At 34.4% G+C, this 17,298-nt stretch overlaps 1 protein-coding gene across 2 annotated transcripts in view; it reads right to left on the bottom strand.

Moving 5' to 3' along the window:
• The window catches only part of LOC138692027 (zinc finger protein 664-like), a 105,572-nt gene that overhangs the window by 21,396 nt on the left and 66,878 nt on the right, over positions 1–17,298 (bottom strand). Inside the window, exons 6-8 of one of the 2 annotated variants that reach the window (XM_069814835.1) lie at positions 15,639–15,776; positions 10,127–10,209; positions 4,771–7,898 (exon numbers count right to left, since the gene is read on the bottom strand). Coding sequence is in view for 1 of the 2 variants with exons in the window: in XM_069814832.1 (XP_069670933.1) it covers positions 15,639–15,776 (138 nt within the window). In the remaining variant the exon portion in view is untranslated. Of the gene's footprint in view, positions 1–4,770; positions 7,899–10,126; positions 10,210–15,638; positions 15,777–17,298 lie in introns of those variants that run through there. The other variant, XM_069814832.1, reaches the window with a different exon arrangement.

The following is a 17,298-nucleotide window of genomic DNA, read 5'->3' on the forward strand; positions in this document are numbered from 1 at the left end:
CTTTATAACAGTATTAAGTTTTTTGACTTGTTCCATATTCTAGGTGTAGGCAATGTATGAATACCATGTAATGTTAATAAATACAATACAATACAATAAAGTCTCCATCCAACTAATTTTGTATATGGGCCATGCCACACCTTTACCAGAATTCAACGAACCATAAATGTTAATTATTTGAAAAGTAATATCATACTCAGGTAATACTTAAATTCCAAAATAACTGTATTTTCGAAAATGTCCATTAATCTCTGCCAAGAGTACAAATCAATCACCAACAATCTCTGCCGAAACCAATATAAAAAGCAAATGATAAAATTAATCTCCATAAATACCTGCCCCTGCCTATATTCTCTACAGATTTTCCACATTCGTGTCTTCTAGGAGCAGGTAAATGTCTAGTATATATTTCGTTACTATATAAGCATTGAGAGTAACTAAAGCAATTTCATAATTATGTATCAGTTTCACATATGAAATCATAAACAGAATGTGAGACATAATTAATCAGATTTAACTGATTTGAATCTGAAAGACTAATGACTGCAGACAAAAAATTATCAAAATTCTTCAGCCAGTGAGTCTACTCTTTGTTAATTGAATCAGAATGAGAATCAGCATCTCATCTGAGATTATTTTCATTTTATTTACTCTATTCCATAGATCTTACATTACGACTCAAACTTCAAGATGAGGAACTAGTCAAAAATATTCTGAGATTACAATTTTTTGGTGAGATGAAGTGAGGTTTGGCCGAGGATATTTACCCAGAATGAATTCAGTTATTTTGATGGTTAAGTTGTAATTAAAATATATAACACATTAATTATTCAAGATTTAATCCAAAGAAACTCTACATACTTTTAAGTAGTACAACCAAACTGTTCTTGACAGTTTCTTAGGGACTAAGTAACAAACAAGTGACTATATTCTGGTTATTAAGTAGGACCACTTCGTTTTTTCCTCATATATTTCTATGCTTCATATTGTTGAAGTTTATTTAACTGTTGACCTTTTATTGCAATATATATAATTTTTTTCTTTTTCTTGTGTTTGTACACCATAATTTACTACTTATTACTTTTGTATCTGGCAAACTCACCTCCTATACGAGATACAATTAAATATAAGTTTTTAATACAGTATTGTAAGAAAGTATATATATCATCATATCCCTCACGTATTAGACCCTACAGGATCTGTTACGGTCTCATGCCAGCGCTTTCGTGGTCTTCCCAATTTCCTCTTTCCTCTTGGTACATAAGTAAGAATCTGTTTAGGCCATCTAGTGCGATCCATCCTTTCGACATGTTTTTTCCACTGAAGTCGATATTGTTGAACAAAATTAACTATAGGATCCATTTTGAGTTCCTGCAATATGTCCACATTTTTACGGTGTTCCAGCAAAGAGCATCCCGCTGTTCGTCGCATGAACCTCATTTCCGCTGTCGTCATCTTTGCTCATCAGCTTTTCTGATTGTCCATGCCTCGCTACCGTAAGTGAGGACCGGTCGAGCTAGTGTTTTATATACCTTTAGCCTTGTATGTTTGTGAACATGGGAGGATTTGAAGACGGTGTTAATTATGCCAGTGATTTTTATAAATTTAGATATTTTGTTCGAGATATCTTCATCAGTGATGTAAGAGAGGTTATAACCTAAATAGTGAAAGGAATTAACACGTTCAATTAAAGTATTATTTATCATGATCTTACTTGGAATTGGATTCTCTCCCGAAAATGCCATGACTTTTGTTTTCTCTTTTGAGATTTCCATATTGAAATCAGAGGCGATTATTTGCAAATTATAAATGGCTCTTTGTAAAGCATCCTCTGTTTTAGCGATAATAACCTGATCGTCGGCAAACATTAGTGTATATATATAATATTTTAAATTATATGTAAAATAATTAAATTCTGACTAAGGCAAAAATTATAAATTTCAATGGCGAATAATTCTTTATAATTCAATATATAAGGTTCATTTCATTTCTACATAACCGGTATAACACGAATTGTGTGGATAAACTTGGTTTTTTCTTGAACAGTACTTAACTTTACTTAACTTTCATATTAACTTAATCTTTACCATTCCCAACACATATTTATCCATATGGTCAGGGTTAGTGCATGTAAAAACGTGTCTTACAAGAGGTAAGACATTTGTTACTTACGTCTAATTCTCGTTATTTTCATATATATAGTTTGACACGTATTTTTAATTTAGAAGTAATGTAGAGCATATTACATAGTTAATTTCGTTTATGAGGTTTATGTCGATGTTTACAGAATTCGTAGTCCACAATAACTCGCAATGTATGCTAGGATTTAAAGTACAAGAAGAGACTTATAATTTAATTGAAGTCTTCTTAAAGTTGAGACTAACCACTCTCAGTAGTTACAAATATATTTTGCTTTAGATGTTGACCTGTTGACAGTACCAATTTCGAAAATAGAATCGAAGGAAGAACTCCACAAACTACTGCCTTGAAACAACAGTTACATTAATAGTTTTAAATACAACTTCGAAAATAATTAAAAACACACAGCTTACAGATTAAAATAGGCTAATTACCAGGGAACGGATTTATATGGACTAAAAATATATGAAATATGTAAATATATATGTAGTTATTTTTACCAAAATATGGAATTAAATATGGATTTTTACCAAAATATGGAATTAAATATGGACTTAAAATTATAAAAAAATGACTATGTACGTTAAATATTGGTACATTTTAATCAAACTAAACAAAAAATATAATGGACGTACCTTATCTTCCAATGTAGTTTCAACAAAACACAATTTTTATTGTCTGTTACCATAACAATAGGTTACAAACATTTCTTTCAAGTGCTGAAAAGTGAATCTTCTTCTATTGTCTCTGAGGATAGATTTATACTGACTAAAAGAGCGTTCGACGTCACAAGAAGTAACTGGTACATAATTCAATTTCACAATGTCTGCTGGGGATAAGTCCAAGTTAATCTTCACTGTTGATTCACCACTCATCACAGCAACAACCTTTTGTAGTTCTTCATATCCAGGGTTTTTTGAAAGTACAGTGTCCACCTTAGCTCTTACTGCATCTGCAACTTTACCTCTACCACGATTCAGTTGTTCCACAGTACTATTTATAATTTCAAAACTTTCAGATAGTGAAAGGTGCCTATTTTGGAGACTTTTGAGCGTTTTTATGATGCATGAAAATGTATGCTGAATGTGAGCTAAGTCATTCTTCACACTTATGTCACAGGTAACTGTTTTCGCAGTATCAATTGAGACTGCATCTTCAGAGTCCAATGCAAGGAGAACATTGTTAATAGAGTCTATATGTTCGGCATAATATTCAACTGCTTCTAGCCATGTACCCCATCTAGTTAAAATTGGCTTTGGTGGCAATGGAATTTCAGGGTACATTTCTTTCAACACGTTAACTCTACTGGGAGCTTTGAGAAATACTTTTTTCACTGATGAAATCAACAAATCTACTTTAGGGAAATTGTCTCTGACCACTTCTGCCACACGATGAAATGCATGCGCCACACAAGTAAAATGAGTCAATTTAGGATATACAACAGATAATGCTTGTCCAGCTTTGACCATATAAGGGGCAGCATCGCTAATAAAGAATAACACATTATCGTACATAATACCCTTTGGCCACAGGATACCCATAGCTTCGTTGAACAGTTTAACTATAGTTTTGTTATTGCACTTTTCTAGAACATCACAATGTAAAAGAATTCGTTCAGAATATTGTTCACTTAACAAACCGATAACTACATTACCAACAAGTCTACCTTCTTTGTCGGGAGTCTCATCAATGGAAACCCAAATTGAACTATCTTTAATTTCATCTCTTATCTTCTGTATTGTCTCATCGTAGATGGATGGAGCATACGTCTTCCTAAGTGTTGACTCATCCGGGATTGTATGTTGAGTATATTTTTCAAGGAATTCCCTGAAGACCTTATTCTTTAGTTTGTAGAGAGGAATATCAGCAGAGATGAGAGAACGGCACAGGTCGATGTTAAACTCAGATCTTACATTCGATGTTGTTGGTTGTGTTAAAAACAATTGTCTCTGCTTGGAATTTAGTTGTTTGTTGGCCTGATGTTTACTAGTTGTAATGTGTTGTTGCACCAGGAACTTTTGTGTAGATGATACTGCACACTGACACAAATTACAAAATAATATTTTATTGTCAGTTGATAAACCATCTTCTTTAAATTCTGAAATGTAACTTGTTAGTTTTGATTTTAAATTGACTGAATGACGTACTTTTGGCATATTTACCGTCTTTATAGTATGATTTACAAAACTGAACCTATGTGTACTCTGACTGGCATTTAACTGTTGAGCTGCACAACTGAAGTCTGTTAAAAATTTTAAATTAAATTAATACAGTTTTGTAACTTACTTTCCCATTGTTGATAGGACTGCTAATTTTCAAATAACTCTGATGTTAAAGGGATTACTGAACATGTGTTTAAATCTCTATTGTTGAAATGTATTTTTAAAAGTTAATGGAATTTTGTTTTGTTTTATTGTTAAACCTAATATAATATGGACTGTTTTATATGAAATATGGAAAATATATGGAAATTAACGAAAATATGTACTAAACTCTAAAATATGGAAAAATATGGAAAATAAAAGTAGGATTTTTCAACCCTACACATTGTGAAACATAAAGATAATGCAAAATATAAATTATATTAGCTTTATAAGTAAATATGTATTTACATATAAATCCTTTCCCTGCTAATTACAATACCTCACCACAATAACAGAATCACCAACTACGTTCAAATGCTTGATATTAATTCTACATTTACTGCAATTGTAAATATAAATGTACAACTATATTATGTAGACTACATTAAGGCAAATATTTACATTTTCAAATAACAAATTGAATTGAATCTGTCTCGCGAATAAACGAAAAAAAAAAACCCCTTCCTTGGTTCGGAAGTTCTCCCGATTTGAACGCAATCTAGAATTTGTATCAAATGCAGATACTAAAAGGAAGGTAGAAAATAGAAAAAATTGGATGATGGCGTGATTGTAGTAAAGAGCTTCTCTACGATATGTAAACTTGCGTGCTTTTTAAAGTGACCTCGATCCAAAGAAAAGTTCCACACTACTGCTGGTGTGTGATATGAACACTTGCGAATTTGTTGCAATGAAAGTTTTGTCACTTCTGACAGGTTCTGACTGTCGTTCCAAAATCACAGCTGCGCATGTCTGAGTGATATAAAATTCGTAGCGATGGTGACTTATCTACGTATGTGACAGTTCCAGAGTCTAGACAATTTCAAGTCAATACTTGAATGTTACGTTTTATTTAACGACTCTCGCAACTGCCGAGGTTATATCAGCGTCGTCGATGTGCCGGAATTTTTGTGCCGCAGCTCTTTTACACGCCAGTAAATCTACAGACATGAGCCATTAGTATTTAACCTGGCCCGGGATCGAACCCGCAACCTCGGGCATAGAAGGCCAGCGCAATACCAACTGAGCCAACCAGGGCGACAACATAACTGGTCAACATAATCTTCGTCCTAATTAAATGGTAATTGTTAGCATGTCTTTAATAGGCAAGCAATCGATATATTCGACGAATGATTTCCCTGATATTTCGCAAATAAAATTGGACGAATATACTGTCTCACACATCGCGAGAACAGAGGTCATGCCATGTAGTTTCCAGTATTGTTGGTATAAAATATGGCGCTGCTGTATAAATTCTATTTTGAAAAGAGAAATAAACAAAGGAAAGTTTCGGAACGTGATCAGAAACATTTGCCATCCGAACACAGATAATAACTTAGGGACAAAATCGATAGTAGGTGTCACAGTGATTTCACGGAACTATCACAGTTCAGAAATCTGACTACAAAACGCTCTCATACTCCATGTCTGCTAGTCACACATCACAACTGAATGGTTTCTGGATGTGTACACGTGCATGCATTAGGTCCGTAACACACTCGCAGATTTTTCGCGAGCGAGAAATGTGTTGCGAGAAAATAAAAAAAATTGATAACATGGATTCAAATGGACGTCCACACACTGGAAGAGATTCTCGCTTGAGGCAAAAATCTCGCGCGAGTTTCTCGCTGGAATCGGTAGCTCAGCGAATTTTCTTGACACATTTAACAAAGATGTTTGACAATTATACTCTTTATGACGATTGAATGTAGAAAAAGATATCACAGGTGGCGATGAATTGTATTGTTTTTATTTGAAAATGAGGAAAGATGGCTGATAATTGCAGTCAGAAACTTATCGAACTTGTACGATGTCACCCGTAGGCCTATTTATGACACACGAAATGAAAACTATAAAAACACGAAACTTAAAGAAGAAATCTGGAGACCAATATCAGATTATCTGAAAATAAATAGGGCTATATTTTATTTTGATGAGATTTAATAGTATTAATTAAACATTTGAAATAATGTATCTATATGTCTTAACAGTTTACGTAATTTTAATCAGGATATAGCAAAGAAGTCGCTATCATATCATGAATGGCAAAAAAAAACTGTGGTCCATTGAACCTGAAATAACGCCTAAACGTCTCATCATTCAAATCAAAACCAGTGTCCAAAACTCGCCAATATGTTCGTAAGACAGAATGTGAATTTCTGATATTTCTGGCTTTAATTTTAGGCCTTTTTTTTTTTTTCATTAACAAAATATGTTCATGTAACTCCATTTTCTCATCATCTGAATACTCAGATTCAACATAGCGTTCGTACGTAATTTGTAAAGTACGACAATATACTTACAGGTTATATATTTAAGTACGATAATATACGTAAATACCTAACCTATAATATTTCCCCCAACGAGTGATTACTATAATCAGATAAATGCTTTCTGCATGAAGGCAGTGCATAGATGATCATAGCGAGGTGTGATCTGTGATAGCGAGAACTCGCCAAGTGTGTGGAGGAAGGCGCTTCGCCTCTTTCTCGCAACACATTTCTCGCTAACGAAAACTCTGCAAGTGTGTAACGGGCCTTAATAGAGTACCGTATTCCGCGTGGTCGTGAAAGATTTCTCGCGTCCGTTCGCCAGCGAAACTTTTGAAATGACTGTAAACAGCAAAGGTTTTCCCAGTCATTGCGCTACTAATGTTTCTTGTCTGCGTGTAAGCTTTCTTCTGCTTTTAACCTACTTGGTTCAGCGGAAGTCTTCCCACAAATATCACGTATATGGCTTTTGAGACTTCCCTCAAACGAGAAACGTTTACCACAAACTTTACAATTCAATGGGTTTTCCCCGGTGTGTAAGCGTGAATGCCTCTTCAGATATTCCATACCCGGAAACCGCCTTCCACAAACGTCACAACAGAATGGCTTCTCGCCTGTATGCAAAGGTGAATGCCTAGCTAGATGTGCAGAGCATGAAAACGCCTTTCCACACACATCACAACTGAACGGCTTTTCGCCTGTATGCACGCGTAAATGCCTATTGAGATGCAAAGTGTCTGGAAAACATTTTCCACACACGTCACAACTGAATGGTTTTTCGCCGGTGTGTACGCGTAAATGCCTATTTAAATAACCCAAACAGGAAAAATTCTTTTCACACACATCACAACTGAATGGCTTCTCGCCTGTGTGTATACGTACATGAATTTTTAAGTCGCCTAAATTAGAAAAACACTTTCCACACACGTCACAACTGAATGGTTTTTCCCCTGTATGTACGCGTAAATGCTTATTGAAGTTTCCCTTGTGCGAAAAACACTTTCCACACACATCGCAGCTCATTATCTTGTCGACTTTGTGAACCACGCCCTGGTTTTTCTTCTCGTCGGTTTGCAGGTCTTCATCTTCGCAGAATGTTGCAACTCCAGGATTAGAGGTAACTGCAACACTAACAATATTATGTTCCACTAGTGGAAAGATTGCTAAATCACAACCAATCAGCAATATGGACATTATATTTCATAAGCAAACCAATATAGGAGAAAGTAAATGGTGGATATGAGTAGCTATATCCTTAAACAAATGTATTTTAAGAAATATAAGAGATGGCGTTAAAATGTTATGTGAGACTATAACAGGCCATGTGGCGTAACACTTGTCAGACAGAAGAAGAAGAAATATATAATAACTAGAGCCCGGATATTTCGGCATTTATTTTGGTTAAAATAGGCAGGCATATAGGCACTAAAATGGTAAAAATAGGCAGTGAAATAAGCATTTATTATTCATGGAAACAGACAAACCCTAGACATACACTTGATAAACTATCCCATACGGAACTCACTTTCCTTGGTTGTATGTCACAACAAGATCCTTTTTTAAGTTGTCAACTGTCACCTGTGAGAGAGAACGTTGTTCATGGTGGAAAAAGATCTTCTACTTCTCCTAAAGTGATTGGAACGAACTTAAAACAACTTATTTCAGAAGGACTGTCTCTACTTTCTATCAGAGATCAGGATAAATTGACTGTGCATTGACTCAAAAAGAGTAGTGTGAGAAAGGATTAGAAACTTCATTGTATGCAGGACTTGTGCGTGCAAGCAACAACAGTAATGGGACCTGGAGACTTGCTTTAATACTTCCTTCATCCCCTTTCATTCCACAGTCTAGTATATACAGTCACGAAGCATGAGTTGTGAGGGTGCTAGGAACAATAGACTGTGCCATTACTATTTCACATTGACTGCACCGAGGAGATATAAGTGATACTAGACGTTAGAAACTATCTATGGATGCATATTTACTACGTACTGAGCTTCGTGACTGTATACACTAGACTGTGGTTCTACTGTTCAAACATCTTTGTTACGTGACATAAAAGATTGAATCGGTAGGGGAGAAATGTTTTCGACTTCTTGGAAACGCATGCATTGCAAGAGAATAAGATTCTCAGCAAATATGTTTTTGAAGTGAATATATAATCTTAATTTGTTGTTGTTTTCTAATGGCAGGCGTATGACAATAAAGTCATTTGACCTCTTGCACTCCAATATTTTTCAAAGATATTATCATGGCCAGCCACTGAAGCACAGATTTTGAAGTGTTCCGAATCCATTTCTTGGTTTGAGTTGCACAATGGGCAGTTAGGGGACTGATATATTCCAATTCTATGCAGGTGCTTGGCCAAACAATCATGGTCTGTTGCCAATCTAAATGCAGCTACAGACGATTTTCGTAGTAAATCGGGAATTAACTGTGGATTATGATGCAGAGAGTTCCATTTCAATTTTAATTTGTACAACTGTTCTTTCTTGTTTTTTTTAAATATAACCAAAAAAGTATTTAAAATTAGGCTCAAAGACATTACTAATAGACGGTAGTATATTATACACACTACTTAAAGGGTGTAGTTGTGATTTGAAGTGTTGTATCAGTGAGGAAGTGTGTAGTGTCAGTGAAGTCTATTGTGTAAGTGAAGTGTGTTGTGTCAGTGAAGTGGCTGTGCAAAGTATTTGAACAGTGAAATGGTTAGAAGTGTTAGTGAAATCAGGTAGAATCAGTGCAGTGAGTTGACAGCGAAATAAGTGTAGTGCCGAAAGGTACTTGTGCAGGTATGAACCTGTCACACTCGTGGGTCTTAGTTCGAACTAAGGGTTAAGATACAAATTAGATTTACTTTATGTTATTTTAAGTGACCACGCTTCATTTAATTTAGGATGGTCCTTGTTATTATTTTATTATTATTATTATTATTATTATTATTAATTATAGTTTTTTAGTAGCTGTGTTTATTATTAATTGTTACTATTAGGTGTAATTAGTTACCACTGCCACCAGGTGTCAATAAATACATACATACCATTGGTCAAAGGAAAAATGTCTGTGAACTGTTTTCAATTAAATGTGATAAGCTGAAGGTAGATCTAGCACCTTGGTAGTTTCTTCGACAGCAGCAACATCAGCTCCAGTAGTTGTAGTAATTGTATACTAGTGATAGGTCAGGTATTCGTGATAGTGATAGGACATTTTATAATTCCTACTGTTCATGTTTGAAAGGTGTACCAAACTTTTCATATAAACAATTATCACGTTGAAACTGCAGGCATATTCACTTTGTCATGATTTAAATAAAGCATTGAAACGAAAACCGAAATAAGATTGATATATTTCACTAACCTGTCGGGTAAAACGTCATTTTCTTCTGTTGTTACTTCCAGTTTGACCTCCTCCTTCACTTGATCTGACTCACAAAACTCTTCCTGTAGGAGAAGAATAAGTAAAACAGACACAATACTAAATCAACAGCAATGCATGGTAGTTTATACAATCCACAGATTTGAATACAAATCCCACCGAATGCAGTATACAAAATAGGAATTGTCGGCAAAAACATGATATGGAAATACAGTAAAACCCTGATAAGATGCTGTTCAAGGGACCGGGTGTAAACCGCGAATTAGGCGGGTATACTAATTTTGACTTACATACAGTATCTATTAGCATTTTTCTTCATTGAAATACATGATCCATGAAAGGTAATATAGTATTACCCCATTATGTAATTACTGTACTGTACGTCAAAGACATTTACAATATGTACTGTACTTAATTCTTTCGGAAAAAAAAGTCATTTGTAGTTGTTTGCCGTGTGCGAGTTCTCCAAGTCCTCATGTTTACCACACTTCAGTTTCCTGCGTTTATATCCTCCCGACGACGTCACAGCTGTAGTGATTGAGTCGCGATTTTTTATTATCATTCTTAATATCGATAGTGGGATTCCTAATGAATCAGAGAGTTGTTTCTGAGTAAGAATACTGTTCTCATCGTACTTTCGTAAGATTTCGAATTTTTCAAACACAGAAAGTGCTTTTCGTTTAACACTCATTGTAATCACATTCACAGACACTTCAATACACTAAAGGACAACAAACTGCCCAGCAAAAATTTCCAGAATTTTATTACGGCCAAGTGAGGAATGTTGTTTGAGAGAGAGGGTTAGCAAGAGGGTGAGGTATTGTAACTGTATGTAGGCTTTAACCACGCAGGTAAGGAGTCGAATAAGAGAGCGTAACAAGAGGGTGGGGTATACTAAGGTATGAAGTATGAAGGTTTAAATGCGCAGGTAAAGGGTCGAATACCAATACTTTTCAGGTTAATGGCACCAGTGAGTTCAGTGGCCAAGATGTTGCATTGCTGTTACAGTACATTGCTGAAAATTACATCGAAAATATTCCACAAAAACAGCGTATTATGCGGGACTTGAGTGCAACAAACGGGGCATTTTATAAAGGCGTTATATATGAAAAGATATGCAAAAGTACAAGTCTCCAGGTATTGATAAAATTCCAGCAGAGTTAATACAAGAGGGTGGAAGGGCATTATCTAACGAAATTTATAAACTTGTACTTGCAATTTGGGAACAGGCAATTGTACCAGAACAACGAAAGGAGTCCATAATCGTACCTATTTTTAAGAAGGGGGACAAGACTAACTGTAGTAACTTTCGAGGAATATCACTTTTGTTGACGTCGTATAAAATTTTTTGGATTATCCTTTTGAGAAGATTAACTCCATATATAGATGAAATCATTCGGGATCATCAGTGTGGTTTTAGGCGTAACAGATCGACTATTGATCAGATTTTTTGTATTCGACAGATAATGGAGAAAAAATGGGAGTATAAGGGTACAGTACATCAGTTATTCATAGATTTCAAGGAGGCGTACGACTCGGTTAAGAGAGAAGTTTTATTTAATATTCTTATTGAATTTGGTATTCCCAAGAAACTAGTTCGATTAATTAAAATGTGTCTTAGTGAAACTTACAGCAGAGTCCGTATAGGTCAGTTTCTATCTGATGCTTTTCCAATTCACTGCGGGCTAAAGCAGGGAGATGCACTACCACCTTTACTTTTTAACTTCGCTCTAGAATATGCCATTAGGAAAGTTCAGGATAACAGAGAGGATTTGGAACTGAACGGGTTGCATCAGCTTCTTGTATATGCGGATGACGTGATTATGTTAGGAGAAAATCCACAAACGATTAGGGAAAACACGGAAATTCTACTTGAAGCAAGTAAAGCGATAGGGTTGGAAGTAAATCCCGAAAAGACTAAGTATATGATTATGTCTCGTGACCAGAATATTGCACGAAATGGAACTATAAAAATTGGAGATTTATCCTTCGAAGAGGTGGAAAAATTCAAATATCATGGAGCAACAGTAACAAAGATAAATGACACTTGGGAGGAAATTAAATGCATAATAAATATGGGAAATGCCTGTTATTATTCGGTTGAGAAGCTTTTGTCATCTAGTCTGCTGTCAAAATATCTGAAAGTTAGAATTTATAAAACAGTTATATTACCGGTTGTTCTGTATGGCTGTGAAACTTGGACTCTCGCATCGAGAGAGGAACAGAGATTAAGGGTGTTTGAGAATAAGGTTCTTAGGAAAATATTTGGAGCTAAGAGGGATGAAGTAAGTAAGTAAAGTTATATATGAAATGTGCAGGGACTGGACAAAAAAAAGCGTATTACACGGGATAGTGTAAAAAGCGGGCGCGTCTTATCGAGGTTCTACTGTAAGTACAAACAATTAAAAACAGAAGTCATTGCATTTTGTACTAAATATTGTAAATCTGGTACATTTTGCGCCACACTGAGTGAACTGAAAGTGTAAATAGCAATGCGTGTCATACCATATTCTGAAATGCTCACAGATGAGAACCAGACAGCTGTCAGAGAGTAAAAATATACAACTCATCCAATCATCAGGGCAGTGATCGCCGAAAGCTGTGTCGCCACACATGCCGCTGTATCCACTCAAGCGTAACCATGACATCATACCCCCACCCTCTGTTTACAGCCATCACTTTGATATAAGTAAAGACATTTATGAGCAGGGGACGTACGCATGTAATTTTAGAAGTGTGTAGGATTAGTACATTATGCAACGAACCTATAATGATAGTAATTAAGACGTAAGTATGTTTGTTTATGAAACGAGCGCAAGCGAGTTTCAAAATATTCATACGAGGGTCTTAATTACCATTAGAGGCAAGTTTCATACGACGTTTTATGCTCGACCATATTTCTAACTTGAAATTATTCAGAATATCATTTTATTTGTTTGACTCAAGATCAGAAATGACCTTGTGCATAGCTCGTGTGAGATGTGCGCAGACGCGAAAGTATTGATTTTTTCCGAGGAACAATAATGTCATTGACCTTGATGTAGAGAATAACATGAACTAATTTTGGTATTGCCTGGATATTGATATAGAATTGAAAAACGAGACGACAAATGGAATTTATTTGAATATTATTTACAATTAACGCTAATTATTATAGTAACAGAACATAACCTTCTGCGAAAGTATTGGATTTCCAGCCTCCGTGACATTTCCCTCGTTGTCTTTCGATTGCATATCCGAGAAAAATCGAAAACCTGAACTTTAATGAATAGGTGTACTTTAATGACATGCATTAAAGGACAGCTACCAGGTGTATAATTACTACATTTCGGCATGGTCGAGCATAAAATATGTTTCGATGTCTTTTCGAAAACAGACAGTAAGTAAAAACGTAATTTTAAGGAGCATGGAAGGAAAAGTATTTATTTTGTGCAGATGGCAAAAATATGAGATACTTAATTTGTTGTAAAATTTTTAATGAACTATAAAAGAACAATGTACGTTGTCATTATTTTTCTTGTTGTGACGACTACCACGCCCTTACCTATAACTTGAATAATAAACGAACAATAAAAAGTAACGACTTATATGTTTTAATCGGGGTAAAATACATCGACTTTTTTTCGACGTATGTAGTGTAATTTGAACATTTCATTAATAAATAAACAATAAAAAGTAACGGCTTCTATGTTTTAATCGGTATAAAATACTTCCACGTTTTTTCCTACGTATGTAGTGTAATTTGAACATTTCATTAATAAATAAACAATAAAAAGTAACGGCTTCTATGTTTTAATCAGTGTAAAATACTTCCACGTATTTTTCTATGTATGTAGTGTAATTTGAATATTTCATTAATAAATAAACAATAAAAAGTATTGGCTTCTATGTCTTAATCGGTGTAAAATACTTACACATTTTTTTTCTACGTATGTAGTGTAATTTGAATATTTCATTAATAAATAAACAATAAAAAATATCGGCTTCTATGTCTTAATCGGAGTGAAATACTTCAACGTTCTTTTGAAGTATGTAGTGTAATTTACAACTTCGTGACCAGTCTGGTACGTTTTTCTAATTTCAAATATCTGCTGATGTAAAGTACACGCTCTTTCTATGGTAAATAAGAAAATAAATTTATTTTATTTTATTAATAATACAAAAATAATTAATAGGAGGATAAAAAATTAACATGGAAAAAAGCATGTATAGTTATTAACTCGAAGAATAATATAATGCTATCGTTTTTTGGTCACAGTCCGTCTCTGCACTGTTATTCACTGCATTACCTGAGGAGATACCCACTCTACCCCTCTCCCTGCAATAGTGGTGTGCGGGTTGCATTTCTATTACGTCAGAATTTCGTGGTGTTTGGCAACCAGTGCTTAGGGTAAAGTCAATAATGGAAACATTTTGTGATTGTTGACATGAGGACATAATCGATACTAGCAGATTACCAGCAAGTACAGTATATGATTCAAATAAACTAACAGGATTAGTAAAATAATTAAGTTAAAAATTGTAAAAGGTAAAAAATATCTCTTTCGATGCAAACAAGATAATTAATATCATTTAGTAAACACTCAGCATCGCAGTCTCTATGGCAAAAGTGAGGTGAAAAGGAGTCACAAATGACAACAGGACCAAGAAATTGAATGAGGGCAACCAATACACTCGCTGGTCACCTGACTGTAGCAACCACATTATCCAATATTGTATTGTATTGTATTTATTAACTTTCCATGGTATTCATACGTTGCTTTACAGCTAGAATTTGGAACAAGTCAAAAAACTTAATGCTATTATAAAGTCTTAATTTATAGTCACAGTCTAGATGAAATATATACAGACGAGATTTACAATATAGTCTACTAGTACAACACAAAGTTTTAGTATCAATTTCATGAAGCGTTATTGAATGTCATGAATTCACCTACAGAATAGAAGGCGTGAGAAATTAGGTACTTCTTTCATTTGGCCCTAAATAATTTCATGTTTAGAGTATGGAGTATGAAAGTCATTTTTTGACGTGTATTTATGCCATGAACTATTGAATTAGTTACAAAGTTTTCACGATTACATATGAGGAAGATTATTAATGAAGATATACTGACAAGCCATGGGCATTATTTATAGTTTTTTGAAAATAGCCCTACACGATTGCCTAGATTTGGCACCTACTATTATTCTAATTACTCTTTTTTGTAATAGAAATATATTGTTACTATCTGTAGAATTTCCCCAGAATATTATTCCAAAACTCATTACCGAGTGGAAGTATGCAAAGTATATTGTTTTTAAGGTATTGATATTTACTATATTTTGCATAGATCTAATATCAAAACATGCTGAATTTAGTTTGGGGGTAATTTCTTTAATATGATTTTTCCAATTTAACACATTATCGACTTTTAAGCCAAGAAATTTGGTTGTTGTTGTTTCTAAATAAGAGAGAGAGTACTACCGACCAACACACTTCATGCACTGCACTCACCTCAGCTTCACTCTTCAGCATGGGAAAGTCAACCGACGCTGAATTTTCCTCAAATGGTATCTCTGATTTCACGTCATATCTGTGGTCTATACTTTCAGTTTTTATTTTAGTGACGTCCAAATCTAATAAATTCCCTTCCTGCAAATAAAAAAGAAAATAAATAAACAACACATCACACAAAGTTGTACTCGAAAATCCCGAGACTATTTATAAAGTCCGTCCACACTATTGTTAATAGTGATGTCAACGAAAGCACGTGTGCCTATTCCAAAACCAATACTACATATGAAAAGCGTCGTAACACAGTACATACGAGTAAAACAACAGATTTATTGCATGATATTTCGTTAGCGGAATGATGACAATGATTCAAAATACAATATAAAGGTTAATGTTATTCTAAATAGGTTATTACTGATTCAGTTTTAAATTATTTAATAGTTCTCGTAACAATCAATGCAAGTAAGAAAAAGTCCAAGATTTATGTTTATAATAGACTAGTGGCTTGTGCAGCAAATGCTGCAAACTATGTTCATTAGACGTTCAAATAAACATTTTGCAGATTTATTTTCAATGAAGAATGCCAGACATTCTGAAAGTTATTTGCTTCCATAATAATGAAACATACTCCCTCTGAATGGCTTTTTCATGCCAAATACTTCTTCTTGAACCTATACACCTTCAGTTTTTGAGTTTCAACGCGGAAACACAAGTAACAATGCCAGGAGGACGATCAGTGGGTTTTTCATGTGGGAGTAAAGCAATAGCTATTTCCGGTCAGTGTGGATTGTAGGTGAAAGCTAAAAAAATGTCAGGTTTGTTATGCTTTCGAACAATAGACATAGCATCTTGGTATAGCTGCTGCATGTTTCATGAACTACCTTGAAATGTAGAGAGTAAAATCATTTTATTCTGCTAAGAGATCTTGCTGAAATGATCGGGAGACTACGAAATCTTGTAGGCCTCTTATTTTATCAGTAAGTAATACTTTTGGTCTTTCCTTAGGAACTCTACTTTTTGCGCTCTCTCTACCAATCCTGACGATAATCACGCATATAAATACCTACGCCACACCGCCATTGAATATATGAAAAAGATCCAACCCCACTTGATTAATAACTATATAAATATTTGACTTTTAATAAAAATATTACAATCTTACGTAAGTTTTATAGTTTTCAGTAATATGAACTATTATACTAAATAGCCGGAACTCAGTAAATTATAGAAATCAAGATCGAATTTAAGATATTCTCTACATGTACTTATATAACCCCAAAAGTTCCACTTTCATGTCATTAGCTATAATAATATGTCCATTCTAATGGCAATAATGTCATCAAACCACTTCAAGTTTTGTAGATTTCAATATCCAATACATAGCTGTACTCAGAAAATTATACATCACAGAATCAGCCTGTAAATTATTTTTAGCAACTTCTGAAGTTTTTAATAACCAATTGAATTTGAGCTCTAAATATGTCAGCATTCATGTAGATCATGGCCTACGAGTAATATTATTTATTGAAGTGTGTGTTTTGTTTTATTCTGAAATGCAATTAGTTCTCAAAACTGACGACATATGGATTTTAGGAAATAGGAAAGTGATGTAGGAAAATTGACATTTCACTGAAAACTACTATTTTTCTGAGTTCCAGGC

Source organism: Periplaneta americana, chromosome 16 (assembly GCF_040183065.1).
Source record: "Periplaneta americana isolate PAMFEO1 chromosome 16, P.americana_PAMFEO1_priV1, whole genome shotgun sequence".
NCBI lineage: Eukaryota > Metazoa > Arthropoda > Insecta > Blattodea > Blattidae > Periplaneta > Periplaneta americana.